The sequence below is a fragment of the Aspergillus japonicus genome (genome assembly GCF_003184785.1).
Source record: "Aspergillus japonicus CBS 114.51 unplaced genomic scaffold BO86scaffold_29, whole genome shotgun sequence".
Lineage (NCBI taxonomy): Eukaryota > Fungi > Ascomycota > Eurotiomycetes > Eurotiales > Aspergillaceae > Aspergillus > Aspergillus japonicus.
In genome coordinates this window covers 341,391-357,561 of record NW_020291666.1, presented here as the reverse complement: position 1 = coordinate 357,561, position 16,171 = coordinate 341,391, and the positions used below count along the sequence as shown (strand labels likewise).

The window sequence follows — 16,171 nt, the reverse complement described above, 5'->3', positions numbered from 1 at the left end:
GGGGGGGGAGAAGGGGGGTTGAGAGTGACAGGTAGTTGGTGGGGATGGAATGGGTTCAAATGCTTTGCCTGGAGGGGAACGTTTTATACTGATTTCGATCTCAGCACCCACCCCGGGGTTGTGTTCAGGTTCAGCTCGGGCTAGCTCGCTAGCTATGTCCAGTACATGATGTTAAGGTACTACCTGTACTGTACCCAAGAACTAAGATGGAATAATCCACCCCCCCTGCCGCGGGGCTTGTTCGCGCCCGGTGGGGAGGGGAGCCCATCATACTATACACATGAGTGATTCCATTGGGCAGGTGCGCAAAGACAATCACTTAGTCCTAAGGCCCTGTACCTAGCCAGAATAGTGTCCTGTTAGCGCTACGATGTAACCCTAGGTAGGCCTTCGTCTCTCTCTGTTCAGAAGATCGAGGCGGTGACACCGGTCAGCACTAATGCAGCGTCGAAAAGGGGCCGTTTCCCGGGTGAGTATCTGTTCAATGTCGACGGTGCCACACGGGTTCTTTCTTTCTTCGTGGAGGAAACCATCTGGACCGGTAGGAACAATCGCAAAAAGAGAATCAGCAATGTCGGGTGCGCGCTGAGTCGTGCCATAGGAATCAGCCGTGCCATTGGGGGAAATGCAGGGGAGAAGATAAGCCCTAGGCGGTCCCTAGTGCCGTGCTAAGTCGATGCGGAAAGGTCAGTCCGTAAGCACTAAAGTCATCCTGACCGGTCTTTTGGACGAAAAGACGGGTGGGAGGAGATGTAGAGGGACGTTAAGGCTGGAGGGAAAGTTTGGAAGTATGTAAATTTGTGTGTCTGAGATGATGATCGTAAAGGCCAAGTGGGATTAAGTTGTGTAGCGACAACTGCTAAGCTTCGGGAAATCCTTTGCATTCCAGCTATGCATCCTCCGCTGTGCTCGGTTCCTTCGGGTGGAGGACGGTATGGTACAGATACAGCCATGGTATAAGGGTGACTTGTTGTGTATTGTATCAATGATGACTGTATTCATGTACCATCCCGGCTGACCGTCAGCTGAAAACGCAAGATACGACGTGCCCTAAATCCCCTCCCCCTCCCCCGCCACCAACCGCTCCAACACCATCACACTATGCCCCCCCTCCGTGACATACGGCACGACCTCCACCAGCGCCAGCCCCGCCGCCCGGAACAGCCGGGTCCAGTGCGCCAGCGTGCGCTCCTGCGCCGCCAGGCACGCCATCAGGGTGATGTCCATATCCACCACGGCGGGGCCCGCCCCGCGAGCCGGGCAGACGATCTCGTCCACCAGCACCAGCGACCCCGGCCCCATCGCCGCCCGCTGCAGCCCCAGCAGCCGCACGCACTGCTCGTCCGGGTAGTCGTGCAGCACGTTGCGCAGGTAGTAGACTCCCGCCCCGACCACCGGCTGCGGGGTCCAGAAGTCGTGCGCCCGTCGCTCGAACCCGGCGTGCGGCAGCGCCTGCGCCACCACGGGGGCCAGGTCCTCCAGCACCACGCGCCCGTGCCATTGGGGCAGCCGCTGCAGCAGTTCCACGCACTGGTGGCCGACGCCGCCCCCAACGTCGACGAAGAGGGGTGGGACAGGAGACGGGGATGCCGGTGCTGCTGCTGCTGCTGTAGTGGGGGCGGTGGTGCTACTGGCCGAAGTAAGCAACCGCTCCAGCGGGAACACGTCCAGCCAGATGGGCTGCCCCACGCGCTGGGCGCTCATCCACCGACTGAAGTCCTCGAACAACCGCGGCGGGGCGCTGCCGCCCATGAACCAGGCGAAGACCGTCTGGTCGGTCTGGTGGGCCTGCTGGAAGGCCGTGCGCTCCCGATCGCAGGGGTTCTGGTAGTTGGTCGCTGCGAGGAAGGCCGGAAGCGCCCCCCAGGCGGGCAGTTGCACCTCGAAACTGTGGAAATTGGAAATTGGATTAGTCGTGGGCCGTGCAGACACGAGATGGCGGGGCCAGAACTGACTGGTGCTTGATCCCGGCTGCGAACCCCGGCACGGTGAGGGCCTGGGTCACGGCGGTGGCCTGGAACCGGTCGACGCCGGTTTCAGCGAGCAGGTGGAAGGCGGCCAGATAGCGCAGGATACGCGCGATCAGCCCAGGGTCTGCGCCGGTGGCCTGGGTCAGCTCCGCCAGGCTCATTGGCTGGTCTTTCGCAACGAGGATCTCGAAGAGGTTCAGGTCGATGGCGACCTTGGTCATCGTCAATTGCAGCGGCTGGGTTTGTGTTAGCGTCAACGAACGTGATCCGGAGGGGCAGCAGCACCTACTGCGAAAGAGATCCGGTGCACGGTCTCCAATGGCCGTTCGACTGCCACCAGGGCCTGCGACAGCGCCTGGGACAGCTGCCGGCGAAGGTCATCATCCTCAGGCACCTGCTGGCGTAGCGCCGCGAGACCGGCGAGGAGGGCCTGTGTTTCGGTCGTAGACACGGCTGGATCCTCGGGCACCTGCGGGCTCAACGCCGTGAGGCGGGTAAGGAGCGTCTGTGTTCCGGTCATAGCCATGATTTGCACGGTTGCTAGGATGAATGTGCCAACTGGAGCAATCTCCGCTGCCTTAATATACGCCAGGGGCCGTGTGCACACATGACCGAGCTGGCTTGTGCAGACAGGGCTATGAACCTGAAGTTCCGTCATCCGGCTATACCCTACACCAATCCGTCGTAAAGAGCGCTATCGAATGAGCGTATCAGCATAGTGGCATGTATACGACCGGCTGGTGAGGAACCATGCCCGTCGTATTCTCGGCACGTTTTTGCACGTTTTCGCCAATCGTTCTTGAGACGTTATTAGCGTCGCGTGGCATAGAAGCTAGTAGCCTGCTAGTCCAATGCACCGACCATGATCAAGATAGCATGACTGCCCACCAGCAGGGTTACACAAGTGGTAGTGTCTGGGGCCATTCACACGGACTGGCTGGCATCCGGTTTTGGCCCCAGAAAACGGCCGAAGATAGCTCTTTCTACCAGACTGCTCTGGCCAAGATATCACAAACCACAAGTCTGACTGTGTTCATCTATCAGCCTTTCCCTGGTCTACAGAGTCTCGTATTCTTCTCCAAGAAGGCACAAGAAATCCCAAGCGCAGAGCCATAATCGAATAGCTATTGGTATTACTCTAATCACGATCATACAGCATTTCATCCCGGCTCTCCCGGTTCAACTGCCACGTCCCGCGGGTCCCGGGAAACTGGCCCCTCGCAAACTTGCGCCATGCCTCGCGCGCTGCCTCGAACGCATCGTAGCCGAACATCCACCGCGTGAGGGCCGGATCCGCCAGCACGTTCGGGTATCCGTCGTAGGGGTCGTGCTCGTGCTCCCGCAGCTGGCGGTCGCGCTCGCGCTGCTGGGGCCCGTCGGGCATGGACCAGAGGGCGCGCGCCATCCCGACGCGGCGGCGCATCTCCCGCGCCCGCGGCTGGCGGATGGCCTCGAAGACGGTCAGCAGATCGGGGATTTGCGCCTTGTCCTGCATCGCGCCGAAGAGGACGCTCAACGCGGCGGCGTCCTCGAAGGCCAGTGCTGCGCCCTGGGCGCTGCGTGGGGGGCTTGTGGTTAGTCTTCCGGGGACAGTGACTTGCAGACTCGTAGAGAAGATGAAAAGGGGGGGGGGAATGGGGGCAAACTCACAGGTACGGTAAGACTGCGTGCGCAGCATCCCCCAGCAAGGCGATGTTGCCCGTCTCGCCCGTCCACTGGGACGGCATGTCGGTGTGCAGCAGGGTCCAACGCGCCCAGGTGGTGGTCAGGTCCAACAGGCGATGGAACAAGGGGTCCCAGCCGGCGAACTCGGCGGCCACGGCCTCCTTGGCGATGGGCTGCGGGGCGAACTGGACGGAGGCATCCGGGGGATGGACGTGGGTGAGGACGATGTTGAGCAGGCCGCCGCGCTTGAGCGGGTAGGTGAGCGCGTTGCCGCGGGGGCCAACCCACCAGTTGATGCCGCGGGTCAGCGCGCGCAGCTGCTCGTCGGCTTCCAGGGCCGTCAGGGGCACGGTGGCGCGGAAGACGTGGTCGCCGCTGTCGCGCCAGGGGAATTCGTGGCCCAGCAGCGAGGTGCGCACGCGCGACCGCTCCCCGTCCGCCCCGAGCACCAGGTCCGCCGCCCGCTCCTCCACCCCCCCAACCCCGGTGCCGTTGGCCACCTGCACGAAGGCCTGCTCCGCCGTGCCTCGCACCCCCGTCACCTCCACCCCCAGCTCGATCACCGCTCCCTCCCGCTGTGCCGCCTCCGCCAACAGGTGGTGCAGGTCCACCCGGTGCACCACGTAGTACGGGATGTTGTACTGCTGCGCCATGCTCTTCCGGCCCAGCGGCATCGTCGACAGAACCTCCCCGTCGCGGTACGACCGCATCTTGTTCTCCTGCGGACAGATGCAGATCTTCTCCAGCGCGTCCAGAAGGCCCCATTCGCGGAAGACCCGGCCCGAGTTCGGGGGGACCTTGATCCCGGCTCCAATCTGCATGCCACCGTTAGACAGGCCCTGTTGGTGAAGACGAGGGAGGGGAGGAAGAGCAAACTTCTCCTAAAGCGGGAGCCTTCTCCAGCACGGTGACCTGATGGCCGGCGCGGCGCAGCCCAATGGCGGTGGCGAGTCCGCCTAGGCCGGCGCCGACGATGATGACTGAGATACTCGGGGGCATGATGATGAGAGGTAGACGACAGAAGATCTGGGGGGGTGTCAGACGGGGAGTCTGCGCTCTCGCTCTATATAGAAGTATGTACGGTTCATCTGGCGTTGTCTTCGCGAGGTGCACTGAATCTCCTAGTGGCTCCACCTCGAATTCGTTCGAGGCGGCTGACGGTAGATGTGGGATGGACCACGGGGGGCCAAAACCGCCATCTCTCGTGATGGTATAACAGGTACAGTATAGGCTGTAAGTCAGCGGACTGTACGTATTTCTGCAGCCCAGCTCGGGCTTATTTCTCTTTCGGATGGACCACCCTGGGGCTTGACTCTTCGCTTGTCCCAGATTGTACTGTACGCATTGGTGAGCTCCTCCTGAGTGCGAGCAGATGTTTAGGTCGGACAAAACTCGAATATCTCAGTCTAGTCTTATACGGACTTTGCATCTTAGCTCGGGGGCGAGCAGGTGGAAGCTAAAAGGCCCCATGACGGGCTAGTCTACCCCTATGCCAGGTTTTATACCAACTGTACTGTGCATATCTCGTCTCAGTTGTCTCCACGCACAGCAATACTTCTTTCCACTGCAATGTACAGTCCTCACTATCCCTCAGATTGCCCTCTTTCGCGGGCCCACGTTCACGAGTCTGCTTTCTTGGGAGAGGCGTTGTTCGATGCTCCCTTAAGATTTCTTCTTCGATTCTTTCGATTCTTTCAGAAGAGATCGATGCGCAGAATTCTCCCCCATCCCCGACATGTAAGGATACAGCAGTCTGTTTCGATATACCTACCTGTCTTCGGGCTGTAGCTGACCTGCAACGGAAAGCGATCATTGAAAGCTATCTGCAGATATCTTCAATGGTCTACTATCTCTCCCTGAGACGGTTCCACTCTTTTACCTGGACATTCATTCCCGCCTGCTGGAGATCTCTGGCTGCTCGGGGGGTGGTGCTGCGCGGAGTCTTCGTGAAAGCGCCCGACGTCCTTCCAAGAGCAAAGCTCCGGTAGATCGCCATGATTAATGCTACTTCAGCTTAACACGTCAATCGTATATCACTTGCCTTGCAACAACAAGTTCACACGCTCTGATTGCAGGGTCACATGACCTTGCCTCTACAGGGAAATACGTTAGTCAGCTCTTGCTCAATGCAACTGGGCAGCGGTGATCGATGACGTCACTATGGGCTGGTGTGCGGAACAAATGCCGAATCCCCGCTGCCAGGGTACATAGTAGTATGTGCAGCACGCGGTACAATCTATTTACATGTTAAGTCATCCTCAGCGCAGGCAGTCGCACCAGCTGTGAGATGTTCGTTCTCATGGCGATCGCTTGGTTTGAATTGATGAGCCTAATGCTGGACCGGCTGTGAGACCCACCCTCAGTTGCGTTACTGTTACTCAGTCTTAACAGCACTCCAGAAGAGCAAGCAAGCAAACATGGCAGCACCGTCAAGCGGGCTCATGGGCTCGGCACGAGTCATCACCCAATGCCGGCCGACCAGCGGAATACACAAAACCATTGAGTCTCAGATCACCGATGCACCCGTGCTTCGACTTGCGCTTATAAATCCTCATCAGGGAAATGAGCCGAAAGTCGAGGCAGTCCCCACCATCGAAACAAACCGTCGCACACACACACACACACACACACACACACACACACCAAACAGATAACTCGCCGCAGATGGGGGAGGCACCTATAAAGTCTTGTCTTCCGGCTAACTCCACTTTCTCCAGCAACGTTCACGGCCTCGAATTGCACCCGCTGTCGAAATGCCTTATATTGGTCAATGCAACTGTGCGAGTGTGCGCATCGCCTTGCGCCAACAGCCGGCCAACTCGGTGATATGTCACTGGTAGGTAGCTGTCTGACCAGAGGGGGATGTACGTATCGCTAACGATCCGCGCCGCATAGCACGAACTGTAAAAAAGCCGGGGGAGGACGTGAGTTTTTCCTAAGGCTTAGCTGCCTTGGCATTTCCGTCATCTTGCCTGCCTGTTCGGTGCTAACCCGGTGCTGCCTCAACTGCTGCAAGTCTTCTCGGTCAATTATCTCGTTGATGAAAATGACATGGCCGTGGAGGATCCCAATGGGGTGAAGAAGGTTTATCAGGATCCGGACACTCGGTCTGGGAACAAGATCGCGGTATGTTTTCGTTGACCTGCTCTTTTGTGTGTGCGGGAGAGAGGCTGACATGGCTGGTGCTGATGCCGGGATCGCAGCGTCATTTCTGCTCAAACTGTGGGAGGTAAGTCGACATTTGCAACGATCGACAGGAGCGAGCCAGAGCCATGCTAATCTAGGATAGTCCGTTGTATACGCTCACGCCTGGAAAGGCCGGGAAGGCCTTCTTGAAGGCGCCGCTGTTTGAGGCGATTGCTCCGCCGAGTATGGCGGTGTTTGAGGAGAAGCAGGAGGCGTGGGCTAAGGTTCATTTGTGATAGTGCTTCTGTTGAGTTGATTGAAGGTGTAGAGTCGCAATTGGGTGCGCGAACCAGAATTGAACCCACAGTAGCTGTACTGTACGTACCATGGATGAGCGACGGACGATAAGAGTGGAAAATCCCAGATAAGAAATCCGGCTTTTGCCAAAACGCGGGGAATCGGAGGGGAGGCCGGGCAGGGTGACACATCATCCTCCATCAATCATCATCATCCCTCCGTCGTGGCCAGATAATGCAGAACCCTTCTCACCCACACAACCCTTGCTGAATTCTAGGGCATGTCGTACAGGTCCCTTTAGACTTCATTCCCAATGGCCGAAGTCCGCGAGCACCACGTCGAAGATAACCACTCCCACACCGTGGCAGGCCGGGAGGAAAATGAAAACCCCCCAACTGAAACGGCGGTCAACACTGCCGAACACCATCGCGAGAGCCATAGCGACGACGACAGCGACCGCGATGCATTCGAGTTGCGCAACGTTTCGACCCAAGACGTGGACGAGGCCGGCTTTTCCACCGACTCGATATCCTCCGGGGAATACCGCGTGAGGACGCTCCGAACGGTCTCCCAGGCCACTCAGCGCAGTCGGGAGTCACGCAAGGGGGCCTGGGGGCGTCTCGAACGCTTCTGGACGCGACATGTGGTGCTGACTGTGCCACAACGGAGTAATCGGGATCATTTTGGTGAGTAGCATAGCATAGCATTCTTCCTCATTTCTTTTCGTCGAGCTGTCTGGGATTATTGGATTTATATGGAATACTTCGTATTTCAATGATCGCCGCGCTAAAATGACGGAATCCCACATGGCGATTGCACCACCACCACCACCACCACCACCAACCCACGCTTCAGCGAATAGCTCTCACCCACCCCCATCGATCGATTATTCAAGTAAAACATAACATTGTTATGCACACAAGACTAATCTGGAATCCTGGACCAGCATTGGAACGAACCTTCTTGGCGTATATCCGCACCTCGGTTATGGTCGCCATGCAGGGCGTGCTGATCGCGCAACTGTTCCGCCTCCAGCACATGGCCTCCCCGGATCTGGCGCTGGGGTTCTACGAGGTGGGCGTGCCGCTCTCCGTGACCTGCTACGGGGCGGCCATCGTCATCGCTGCCCTGGGCGCGTATCGCTTCTGGAAGCAGCAGAATATGGTCGCCTTGGGCACGGTGTACGCCGGGGGGTGGGAGCTGAATCTGATTGGGATACTCATTGGCTTGGTGAGTCCATCTCAAACGTTTGGCAGATTGTGGTGCTGATATGATGATTGTGAATTTTAGATCATCCTGACGACTTTTATCGTATCGATAGTTATTACGGTGCAGTTGGACAATCTGTGACTGATGATGCTGGACGTTGTCTTCATTGGCGGGTCGCTTGCGATGATCACAAGCGTCTGCGCTATGCTTACGATTTTTCGTTTTATACTCGCTGTAAAAGTGGTTGTTATGCGTTGGTTTTCTCTGTTGGTTTTCTCGACGCAAGACGTCGGGGTTTAGCAAGAATCCGAATGCTCGAATTACACAATGTACCATTGCTTTTTTTAGATTGTCTGATATCATTCAAGAATCTCCAGCTCATATGGATTGATCTGTACTGGACAAGATACTGAAGAGTGAAAGGCTTCGGGCGAAGGATCTCTTTTACTCTCCCAGTGTTGTAGACTGGCTATCTGCCTTTTGCCGAGAAACAGCCGATGGTTGTAACTAACGGAATTGCGAACCCGTAGCTTTGAAACTCTGATTTCGGGCCCCAAATCCAATTCTTGCTAGATGCTTAATACACTGACTTCGAAAAGCCCCCACTCAATACTATCGCACCGAGCCCAGCCATGGAGAAAAAGCACTGTGAAGAGGGATGCTGTCGATCACACAACCCATGGACTTTCGTAGCGAAGCATTGGGGACTGACTAAGCGGATCTGACCCGATGGGGATTAGTGTGCGTGGAGATACCGAGCATCTTCTGTCCGCCTTCGAACAACTTGAACAATATACCATCACACCAACTGCATCAAGACCATCCTATCTTCTATATACCTCGCATCTGTCAATTACCCCAGTATACTCTAAACACTTCACCAGAATGACCTCTTAACCTGTTCGAGTACAAGAGAGATGCCAATCGCGGCGCTCCCACCAACAACCGCACGGGCAATCGGCTCGGCGTCTGTCATCTCCGACCCCTGCTCAATTGTCAAGGAGCTGTTGGACAACGCCCTCGACGCATCGGCTACTTCGGTGACCATCGAGATCTCGCAGAACACCGTTGACGTAGTGCAAGTCAAGGACAACGGGACCGGCATCCCCTGCGAAGACCACCCATTCGTCTGCAGACGCTCCTTCACCAGCAAAATCCAGACCGTGGACGATCTCCGACATGTCGGAGGAACATGGCTGGGCTTCCGCGGCGAAGCGCTCGCCAGTGCTGCCGAAGTCTCCAGCAGCGTGGTCGTGACCACCAGGGTTGAAAGCGAGTCGGTCGGCTACGTGCTCAAGTATGGTCGAGACGGGGAACTGATCAGGTAAGTACGTCGAACTTCGGATCGAGGGCACAAGAATACTGAAAATCCGCCCGCAGAACGCAGCGCGCGGCGCACCCGGTGGGAACGACCGTTCGCATCGCGGATCTCTTCATGCACATCCCCGTGCGCCGGCAGACGGCCTCGAAGAACGCCGCCAAGACCCTGGGCCGCATCAAGAAGCTGGTCCAGGCCTATGCCTTGGCGCAGCCTGCGAAACGATTGTCCCTCAAGGTCCTGAGGGCGAAGAACGAGAGTAACAACTGGATGTACGCGCCAGGCAAGGATGCGACTCTCTCGGACGCCGTCTTCAAGGTGGTGGGTAAGGACGTGGCCTCGAACTGTCTGGTAACGGAATGGGGAGATGACTCTCCCGGTGGCGCAGAGAAAGAGAGTGGACTGCACTATCAATTGACCGCGCTCCTTCCAGACCCAGAGCTTGGTATGAGCTCCGTAGACCTTTTTTTCGAATTCGACTAACTTTGTCAGATATTGCGCGAACCGGCAACTCGGGCCAATACATAAGCATCGACGGTAGACCTCTGTCGGCTGCGAGGGGTCTCGGTCAAGACATTGCAAGATTATTCAAGTCCTATATAAAACACGCAGCGAGTCAGCAGCAGGGCCAGTCGAACATCACCGACCCGTTTCTGTGTCTGCATATCCGCTGCCAGGAAGCGACGTATGATGTCAACATTGAGCCTGCGAAGGATGATGTCTTGCTCGAAGAGCCGCAAGAGCTGCTTTCCGCGGTGGAAGCCTTGCTTCGCGGCATTTACAGAGCACAACCCGAACCAGCCGAGCAGCCACGCTCTTTACAAAAAGGAAAGGCGCCAGTCAGAGAGTCGAACGGGTTTGACTTGCTTTTGGCTCGCAAGGACCCGATCGAGGCTACGCAGCGTACAACAACGAGCAGTCAGCCGCCGAGGTTTGTGACAGCACATTCGATGCCGAAGGCTACGCCACCGTCTACCGATGCATCCCATACGTCCGATGTCAACAACCTAAGGCGGAAGCGTCTGGAAGCGCTGAACCCGTGGTCTTTTACACAGATGAATGTATCCAGCGGCTCTGCCAGGATCTTGCCACAAACTCAGTCGACCTACGAAGTCATCGACGACAACGTTGCAGAGAGTCGAAGGGACTCATTAGGGTCGCGACCGGCTCATTCACCAAAGTCGCTTCTTCCGAGCCCGTCCGCATCGAGCACGAGCACGCTGGCCATCTCTCCGTCACGAGCGCAGATCTCCCCCATTAGACTGCAGCCTTCACACAGTCCCCCGGAGCACAACACTCACGAAAGTATAAAACGTGCAATGAGGGAGCGCGACAGAGAGCGTTACGGAAATGGATCGCTTGACACCTGGTTTGCAAAGACTACGCAAGTGGCAATGTCGCGATTGGAGGCCTCAGGGCAGCCGCGCGAGGAATCAGAGGAGCCTTCTTTGGCGAGATTAGCAGCCCAGCGATTCGAAGCATCTAATGCAATCTTCCAGGAACCACAAACCCCAGCCGACGATGTACCTGACAACCCCACGTCGGCCGCAGCGATGTCGCAGGTCCTGGACCGCTCCCCATCAGCAACCGAAGACGCGGAAATCCAGGGCAATCACCGCGGACTTCCGGTCCTCGAACGATGGTCCTCGAGGCTTCATCAACTGTCCAGAGACAGTCAAAACGAACTTGAGAAAGCACTAGACTTCGAACGCCGGAAGCGCGATGCTATACAGGAGCGGCGGAAACAGCTCCAGAGTAGTCACGCCGCGTCTACCCCCCGCTCGCCGCACCTGAACCGATACCTCAATGCGCGAGCTGCTCTCACCTCCGATACAGCAATCAGCCATCCTCGGGATACGGGCGAGCTGGAGCAGACGAACAGACCCGTGCTGTCGCCACATGATCCAAGGTCATATCTCATACGCTACCGCGCGCAGAACGCGACCTCGGACGGGACGTCGAAACCCAAACGAATCAGCACCAACAAACTGCCATTTGAGAGGATCCCAGAGGAACAAGCACTATATGATACGCGCGTGACAGTATGGACTGATGTTTCGCAGCTGTCGAAACTGGCTAAAGGATTGAGCCCAGAACCCGTATTCACGGATCCCGTGACTGGCTCTGACGCTCCGAGTGTTCTCGCGACCGACTCACCAATTGATCTATGGACCCAGCGTTTAAATGAATTGATACAAGCCAGATATAGACAAGCGCGACCGAACGTTCTTCCGCTGCATTTCAATTTCTCATCTCCGTCCCACTGATCTAATGCCCGCCAAGCATACTTATACAGCATCACCTATACCAGCATTGTCACACATGCATAATTAGCTCATGTTTCGCATTTCCTTGCAGCGGGCTGCTTATATCGCGCGATAATTTACAATAGAAATTATTTCATTTGATTACTGCATGAACCAAGCTTCCAAGTTGCTAGAGCCGAGCTCCAACCCTGGCTTCGGGAGGAGCAGGAAAGTGACAATACGACGTCATCACGACGTTACATAATACTGACATCAACAGCCCAACGTTACCCCGGACTTCGTTTATAACCAACTCCCTCCCCGGCCTCTCACACCATTTTTTTCTCTTCACTCAGACCAAATCTCTAATCCCAACCACCGCAACCGCAACCGCAACCATGAATCTGACGGGGTCAGGTTCGCCGCTCGCGCAGGCGGACCGTCTCCGCAGCCCCGGCCTCGCCACAGGCGAGCTGGGCATCCTGCGCTCGACCATCCTGCCCTCGTTCGCGCTGCACACGACCCTGGACCTGGCGGCGTGGGCAGCGTCGCGCGCGACCGACAAAGCCGAGCTGAAGGACTGGAACTGGCCGGCGAGCCAGGTGATCAACGCGTGGTGGAGCGCCGTGGGCCACCAAGTGTTTTATAATAATGTCGCCCCGCAAACCGCGTGGCGCGCCCTCTCCTGGACCGACAAGACGCTGCTCTCGCTCGTGACCGCCTGGGGCACGCGGCTGTTCGCGCGCATCGCCTCGCGCACGCTCCGCCGCGGCGCCGACGACGCCCGCTACGTGCAGCTCAAGAAGCAGAACCCCGTCGGCTTCTGGAAGGAGATGCTCTGGAAGCAGTACCTGCCCGAGGCCGCGTTTTTGACCCTCATCAGCTTGCCCTTCACCCTGCCCTTCCGGCTGACCAGCCCCAGCGTCGCCCTGGACGCGGACGTGCAGGCCGCGCTGCGCGCCTTCGGCGTCGGGCTGTTCGGCGCCGGGTTCGCGCTCGAGGTGCTGGCTGACAGCCAGATGGAGGCGCACCGCGCCGAGAGGCAGGATCTGTGCCGCTCCGGCGTGTGGAGTATCGTTAGACATCCCAAGTATGATTTCCCTCCCGTGCCTAGCCCCCCAAATCCCAATCCCTACAGAAAAACGTCCAAGCAGGGTTAAGCTAACATCTTCCGTTTCCGCGGCAGCTACCTCGGCGACACGCTCGTGCACCTGGGCTTCGCGTTCATCAACTGCGCGACCAACTTCAACCCGCTCGTGATCCTGGGCCCCTTGACCAACTACGTCTTCCTGCGCTTCGTCGGCGGCGACAAGATGACCGAGGCCAGCCAGGAGGACCGCTACAAGACCGCGGACCTGCACAAGTACGACCAGCTCCAGGAGTGGAAGAGCAAGAAGAACAGCTTCTGGCCCGGCTTCAAGGAGATCGTCAACCCCTGGACGTGGGCGGTCGTCGGCTTCGGCGTCGTCGGGGTGGTGGTCGAGGAGGGCCTGCGCGGCTTGCTCACTAAATGATCTGCTTTTCTTCGTCGGTGTTTTTTCGTGTTATATACTCTGGACACTGTGCTGTGCTCTGTACAACGGTAACGATCATGTAATCTATTTTTATATATCTTAATTGAATCCAACACTTACACGGAAGAATCTATCATATAATCTTCTCTGTCTGCAGATTGAGTTCTGGGGGGAATGCAAGGTTTGATACCCCGTCCCGCATGTTTAATACCCCTTCCCGCGTTTATACTCATTCAAAATCTCCTCCCCGCGCGCCAACCGCCCCAGGTTCTCCTTCAGGATATCCAACGACCGCGGGATATACTCCAGCCCGGCCCCGCTGATATGCGGGCTGATCAGCACGTTGGGCGCATCCCACAGCGGATCGTCAGCGGGCAGGGGTTCGGGATCGGTGACGTCGAGCGCGGCGCCGCCGAGGACGCCCTCGTGCAGCGCGGCCACCAGCGCCGTCTGGTCGACGATCTTGCCGCGGGCGATGTTCGTCACGAAGGGTTTGCTACCCGCATGCGCCGCCAGCAGCCGGAACTCCTCCGCGCCCAGCAGATGCGTGGTCTGCGGGGTCAGCGGCAGCGCGACGACGAGGTGGTCCAGCCCCAGGGCGAGGAAGGCGTGGATCGAGGCGCGATCCGTGCCGTGGTGCCAGGAGACGGGGATCGTGCCGTCGCGGTCGCCCGTGCCGGGCACGATGTAGCCCCTATCGACGCGGGAGGCGGGCGACGGCCGCGGCGAGGCCGTGTAGGCGTGGACCTGCATGCCCAGGGCGGCGGCGACGCGGCCGACTTTTTCCCCTCACATTAGCAATTACCCTCCCCAGCTACAGTAAGAATAGAATCTTTCGGCGGGGCAAGGGGCAAGGGGGCAAGGGAACCTACTCTGCCGCCCGATACTCCCATACCCTAGAATTCCGACCTTCCGGCCCACCTGGTCGTGGACCCCGCTCATCCACTCGCCGTACTTGCCCCAGTGGTGGCGTTCCTGGCTCTTGTGGATGTTCACGAACCGCCGCGACGCCACGAGCCAGTTCATGATCACCCACTCGGCGATCGGGGGCCCGTGGATCCCCGAGCTGGAGGTCAGCGGGATTTTGGTGGTCTGCACGATCGGGTGCGTCATGATGTGGTCGAGGCCGGCGGAGAAGAAGTGGATGAGCTTGACGCTGTTCTCGACGTCAGTTGCAAGCTTTGTCTCCTTGGATATCATCGAAGTAAGTGAAAGGGAGGGAAGGGATTGGGGTCACGGACTTGGGCACATCCTCGACGTGGGGGAGGTTGCTGAACGTCACGATGTGGGTGGCTCTTCGGGCGTATTCTGCGGGGGTCAGTGTTCCCATACAGTAGGACTCTCAATGGCAGAAAAGGTCTCTCGAAGAGGTCTCTCGAAGAGAGAAGCAAGCGTACAGACATACCGCTGGGAATCGGGGTGAAGTTCTCCAGCTTCACATACGTGATATCCGCGTGGGCGAACTTGGCCTGGATCTCTTCGAGGAGAGCGGGCGCGAAGTCGCTGGCGTTGGTGATCAGGATCCGGTCCTGGGTGAGCGGTGCGTCTCCCATGGTGAGCTGTGAGTGTGAGGTTGCAGACATGAAGCAATATTGAGAGTGTCGAGCGTCAATGCCGAGTCGATGTGAGGGAGGGGTTTAGATTGCGCCATTGACTCGCTTTCTGGCGCTTTTTCCCTTATCGTCGGCAATTGCGACGCTTTCCTTTTCGGGAGGCGTAGCAGGCCGAAGAGGGGATTGATTACTCAGCGCGGGGGACGGCTTTCTCTTATCGCTGTTGATCATCGCTATCTTCTCTGTCTTTCGCTGCTCGGTCGCTCTCCCTTACCATGTCTCCGTACTTTACTCTTGATCTACTCTGTTGACATCATGAAGATGCTGGTGTTGCAATGACAGTTAACTTTCGGTCAGTCACAAGTTCCAATTGCCGATCGATGCGGGTCATCAATTAATCTATTCTTCCAGTGTCGAAACGTGCCGTCCCGCCAACTTCCGGTCAACAATGCCACCACCACAACAAACACGACAGAAGTACGTCGCTTAAAGCCTGGTTGGTTCATGACCAGTTTGTGACAATGTGATCGACAGCAAACAGCACAGCTCACTCCCTCGAATCGCTTGAACCTCCCATCCGCCAATCTGACAGGCGCCTATCCGTGGTTCCTCCAGCTTAGTGCTTGCAGAATGGGGCCGTGAGCTCCAGCCCGCCCCGTGGCTGATCGTTGTCTCGGAGACTCGGACAGTGACCGTCGCTTTTGGAGTGATCGATACGGCGGCCATGGCCGAAAAAATCCCTGCTAGCGCGAAGCCTGCTCCAGACTGTCGAGTCTAGGTCCGTATCGCGAGTCATCTGCCAATTCACCCTGAATCCCCACAGACTCATTGTGATGCTCGTGTGGTCGACGGGCTAATCAGCTTCGCTCGCTACTGCGCTGCAGACTTCGTAACTTCGCGTCAAGAACACGTTCAGCTCGCCACTATCACATCCTGCAGCGCTACCAACGCAGTTGACTCAGAACTCTCCGTACATCACAAGGTAGCCCACATAGGGTCAAATCCACCGAACTGAGCGCGCTCGACTCGAAAACTGCACGCAATCCCCTCATTTCGTGCCGAACTGCTGCTTGTCGATCCATGTGGGTCAAGGGTCCAGCCGTCCGCTTAAATTACCTCGCCGCTGCAGCACCAATGAAGGGCCAGCCGGCTTCTCTATCTTGCACTGCCATGCGCACGAACACCCCGGGAGTAGCGCCATTTGCAGAAAGGGGTGGCGGCGTCCATCAGGTGCGCCGGGCTGGATGTGTAATAATTAAACCTCCCAAGGGGG

The 16,171-nt window shown here is 57.6% G+C and overlaps 8 protein-coding genes across 8 annotated transcripts; 4 read left to right on the top strand and 4 right to left on the bottom strand.

Annotated features, from left to right (window-relative positions):
- Nucleotides 1-1,050: 1,050 nt before the first annotated feature.
- BO86DRAFT_419612 (S-adenosyl-L-methionine-dependent methyltransferase) lies at nucleotides 1,051-2,191 on the bottom strand (the record flags this gene model as incomplete). Its single annotated transcript, XM_025675133.1, has 2 exons — nucleotides 1,051-1,888; nucleotides 1,956-2,191. The coding sequence occupies 2 exons, from the start codon at nucleotides 2,189-2,191 to the stop codon at nucleotides 1,051-1,053; spliced, it is 1,074 nt and encodes a 357-aa protein (XP_025527042.1).
- On the bottom strand, nucleotides 2,156-2,676 carry BO86DRAFT_389859 (uncharacterized protein). The gene has a single exon (XM_025672240.1). It carries the CDS (start codon nucleotides 2,626-2,628, stop codon nucleotides 2,224-2,226), a length of 405 nt encoding a protein of 134 aa, XP_025527041.1. The 5' UTR covers nucleotides 2,629-2,676; the 3' UTR covers nucleotides 2,156-2,223.
- A 315-nt stretch (nucleotides 2,677-2,991) lies between these two features.
- On the bottom strand, nucleotides 2,992-4,652 carry BO86DRAFT_340357 (FAD binding domain-containing protein). Its single transcript, XM_025669044.1, has 3 exons — nucleotides 4,512-4,652; nucleotides 3,621-4,450; nucleotides 2,992-3,526 (listed from the first exon to the last, which is right to left on the bottom strand). Exons 1-3 carry the CDS (start codon nucleotides 4,632-4,634, stop codon nucleotides 3,109-3,111), a joined length of 1,371 nt encoding a protein of 456 aa, XP_025527040.1. The 5' UTR covers nucleotides 4,635-4,652; the 3' UTR covers nucleotides 2,992-3,108.
- Nucleotides 4,653-6,388: 1,736 nt separating this feature from the next.
- BO86DRAFT_314565 (GFA family protein) lies at nucleotides 6,389-7,057 on the top strand (the record flags this gene model as incomplete). Its single annotated transcript, XM_025668049.1, has 5 exons — nucleotides 6,389-6,471; nucleotides 6,531-6,559; nucleotides 6,652-6,761; nucleotides 6,839-6,864; nucleotides 6,925-7,057. 5 exons carry the CDS (start codon nucleotides 6,389-6,391, stop codon nucleotides 7,055-7,057), a joined length of 381 nt encoding a protein of 126 aa, XP_025527039.1.
- A 314-nt stretch (nucleotides 7,058-7,371) lies between these two features.
- On the top strand, nucleotides 7,372-8,408 carry BO86DRAFT_314819 (DUF202 domain-containing protein; the record flags this gene model as incomplete). Its single annotated transcript, XM_025668064.1, has 3 exons — nucleotides 7,372-7,744; nucleotides 8,005-8,288; nucleotides 8,349-8,408. The coding sequence occupies 3 exons, from the start codon at nucleotides 7,372-7,374 to the stop codon at nucleotides 8,406-8,408; spliced, it is 717 nt and encodes a 238-aa protein (XP_025527038.1).
- A 673-nt stretch (nucleotides 8,409-9,081) lies between these two features.
- On the top strand, nucleotides 9,082-11,955 carry BO86DRAFT_363769 (putative DNA mismatch repair protein). The gene is made up of 3 exons (XM_025669986.1): nucleotides 9,082-9,591; nucleotides 9,648-10,030; nucleotides 10,078-11,955. Exons 1-3 carry the CDS (start codon nucleotides 9,185-9,187, stop codon nucleotides 11,850-11,852), a joined length of 2,565 nt encoding a protein of 854 aa, XP_025527037.1. The 5' UTR covers nucleotides 9,082-9,184; the 3' UTR covers nucleotides 11,853-11,955.
- Nucleotides 11,956-12,156: 201 nt separating this feature from the next.
- BO86DRAFT_340343 (DUF1295 domain protein) lies at nucleotides 12,157-13,472 on the top strand. Its single transcript, XM_025669043.1, has 2 exons — nucleotides 12,157-12,921; nucleotides 13,018-13,472. The coding sequence occupies exons 1-2, from the start codon at nucleotides 12,230-12,232 to the stop codon at nucleotides 13,343-13,345; spliced, it is 1,020 nt and encodes a 339-aa protein (XP_025527036.1). The 5' UTR covers nucleotides 12,157-12,229; the 3' UTR covers nucleotides 13,346-13,472.
- Nucleotides 13,418-15,294, bottom strand: BO86DRAFT_389852 (D-isomer specific 2-hydroxyacid dehydrogenase family protein). The gene is made up of 4 exons (XM_025672239.1): nucleotides 14,751-15,294; nucleotides 14,587-14,653; nucleotides 14,218-14,501; nucleotides 13,418-14,124 (listed from the first exon to the last, which is right to left on the bottom strand). Exons 1-4 carry the CDS (start codon nucleotides 14,896-14,898, stop codon nucleotides 13,550-13,552), a joined length of 1,074 nt encoding a protein of 357 aa, XP_025527035.1. The 5' UTR covers nucleotides 14,899-15,294; the 3' UTR covers nucleotides 13,418-13,549.
- Between the last annotated feature and the right edge of the window lie 877 nt (nucleotides 15,295-16,171).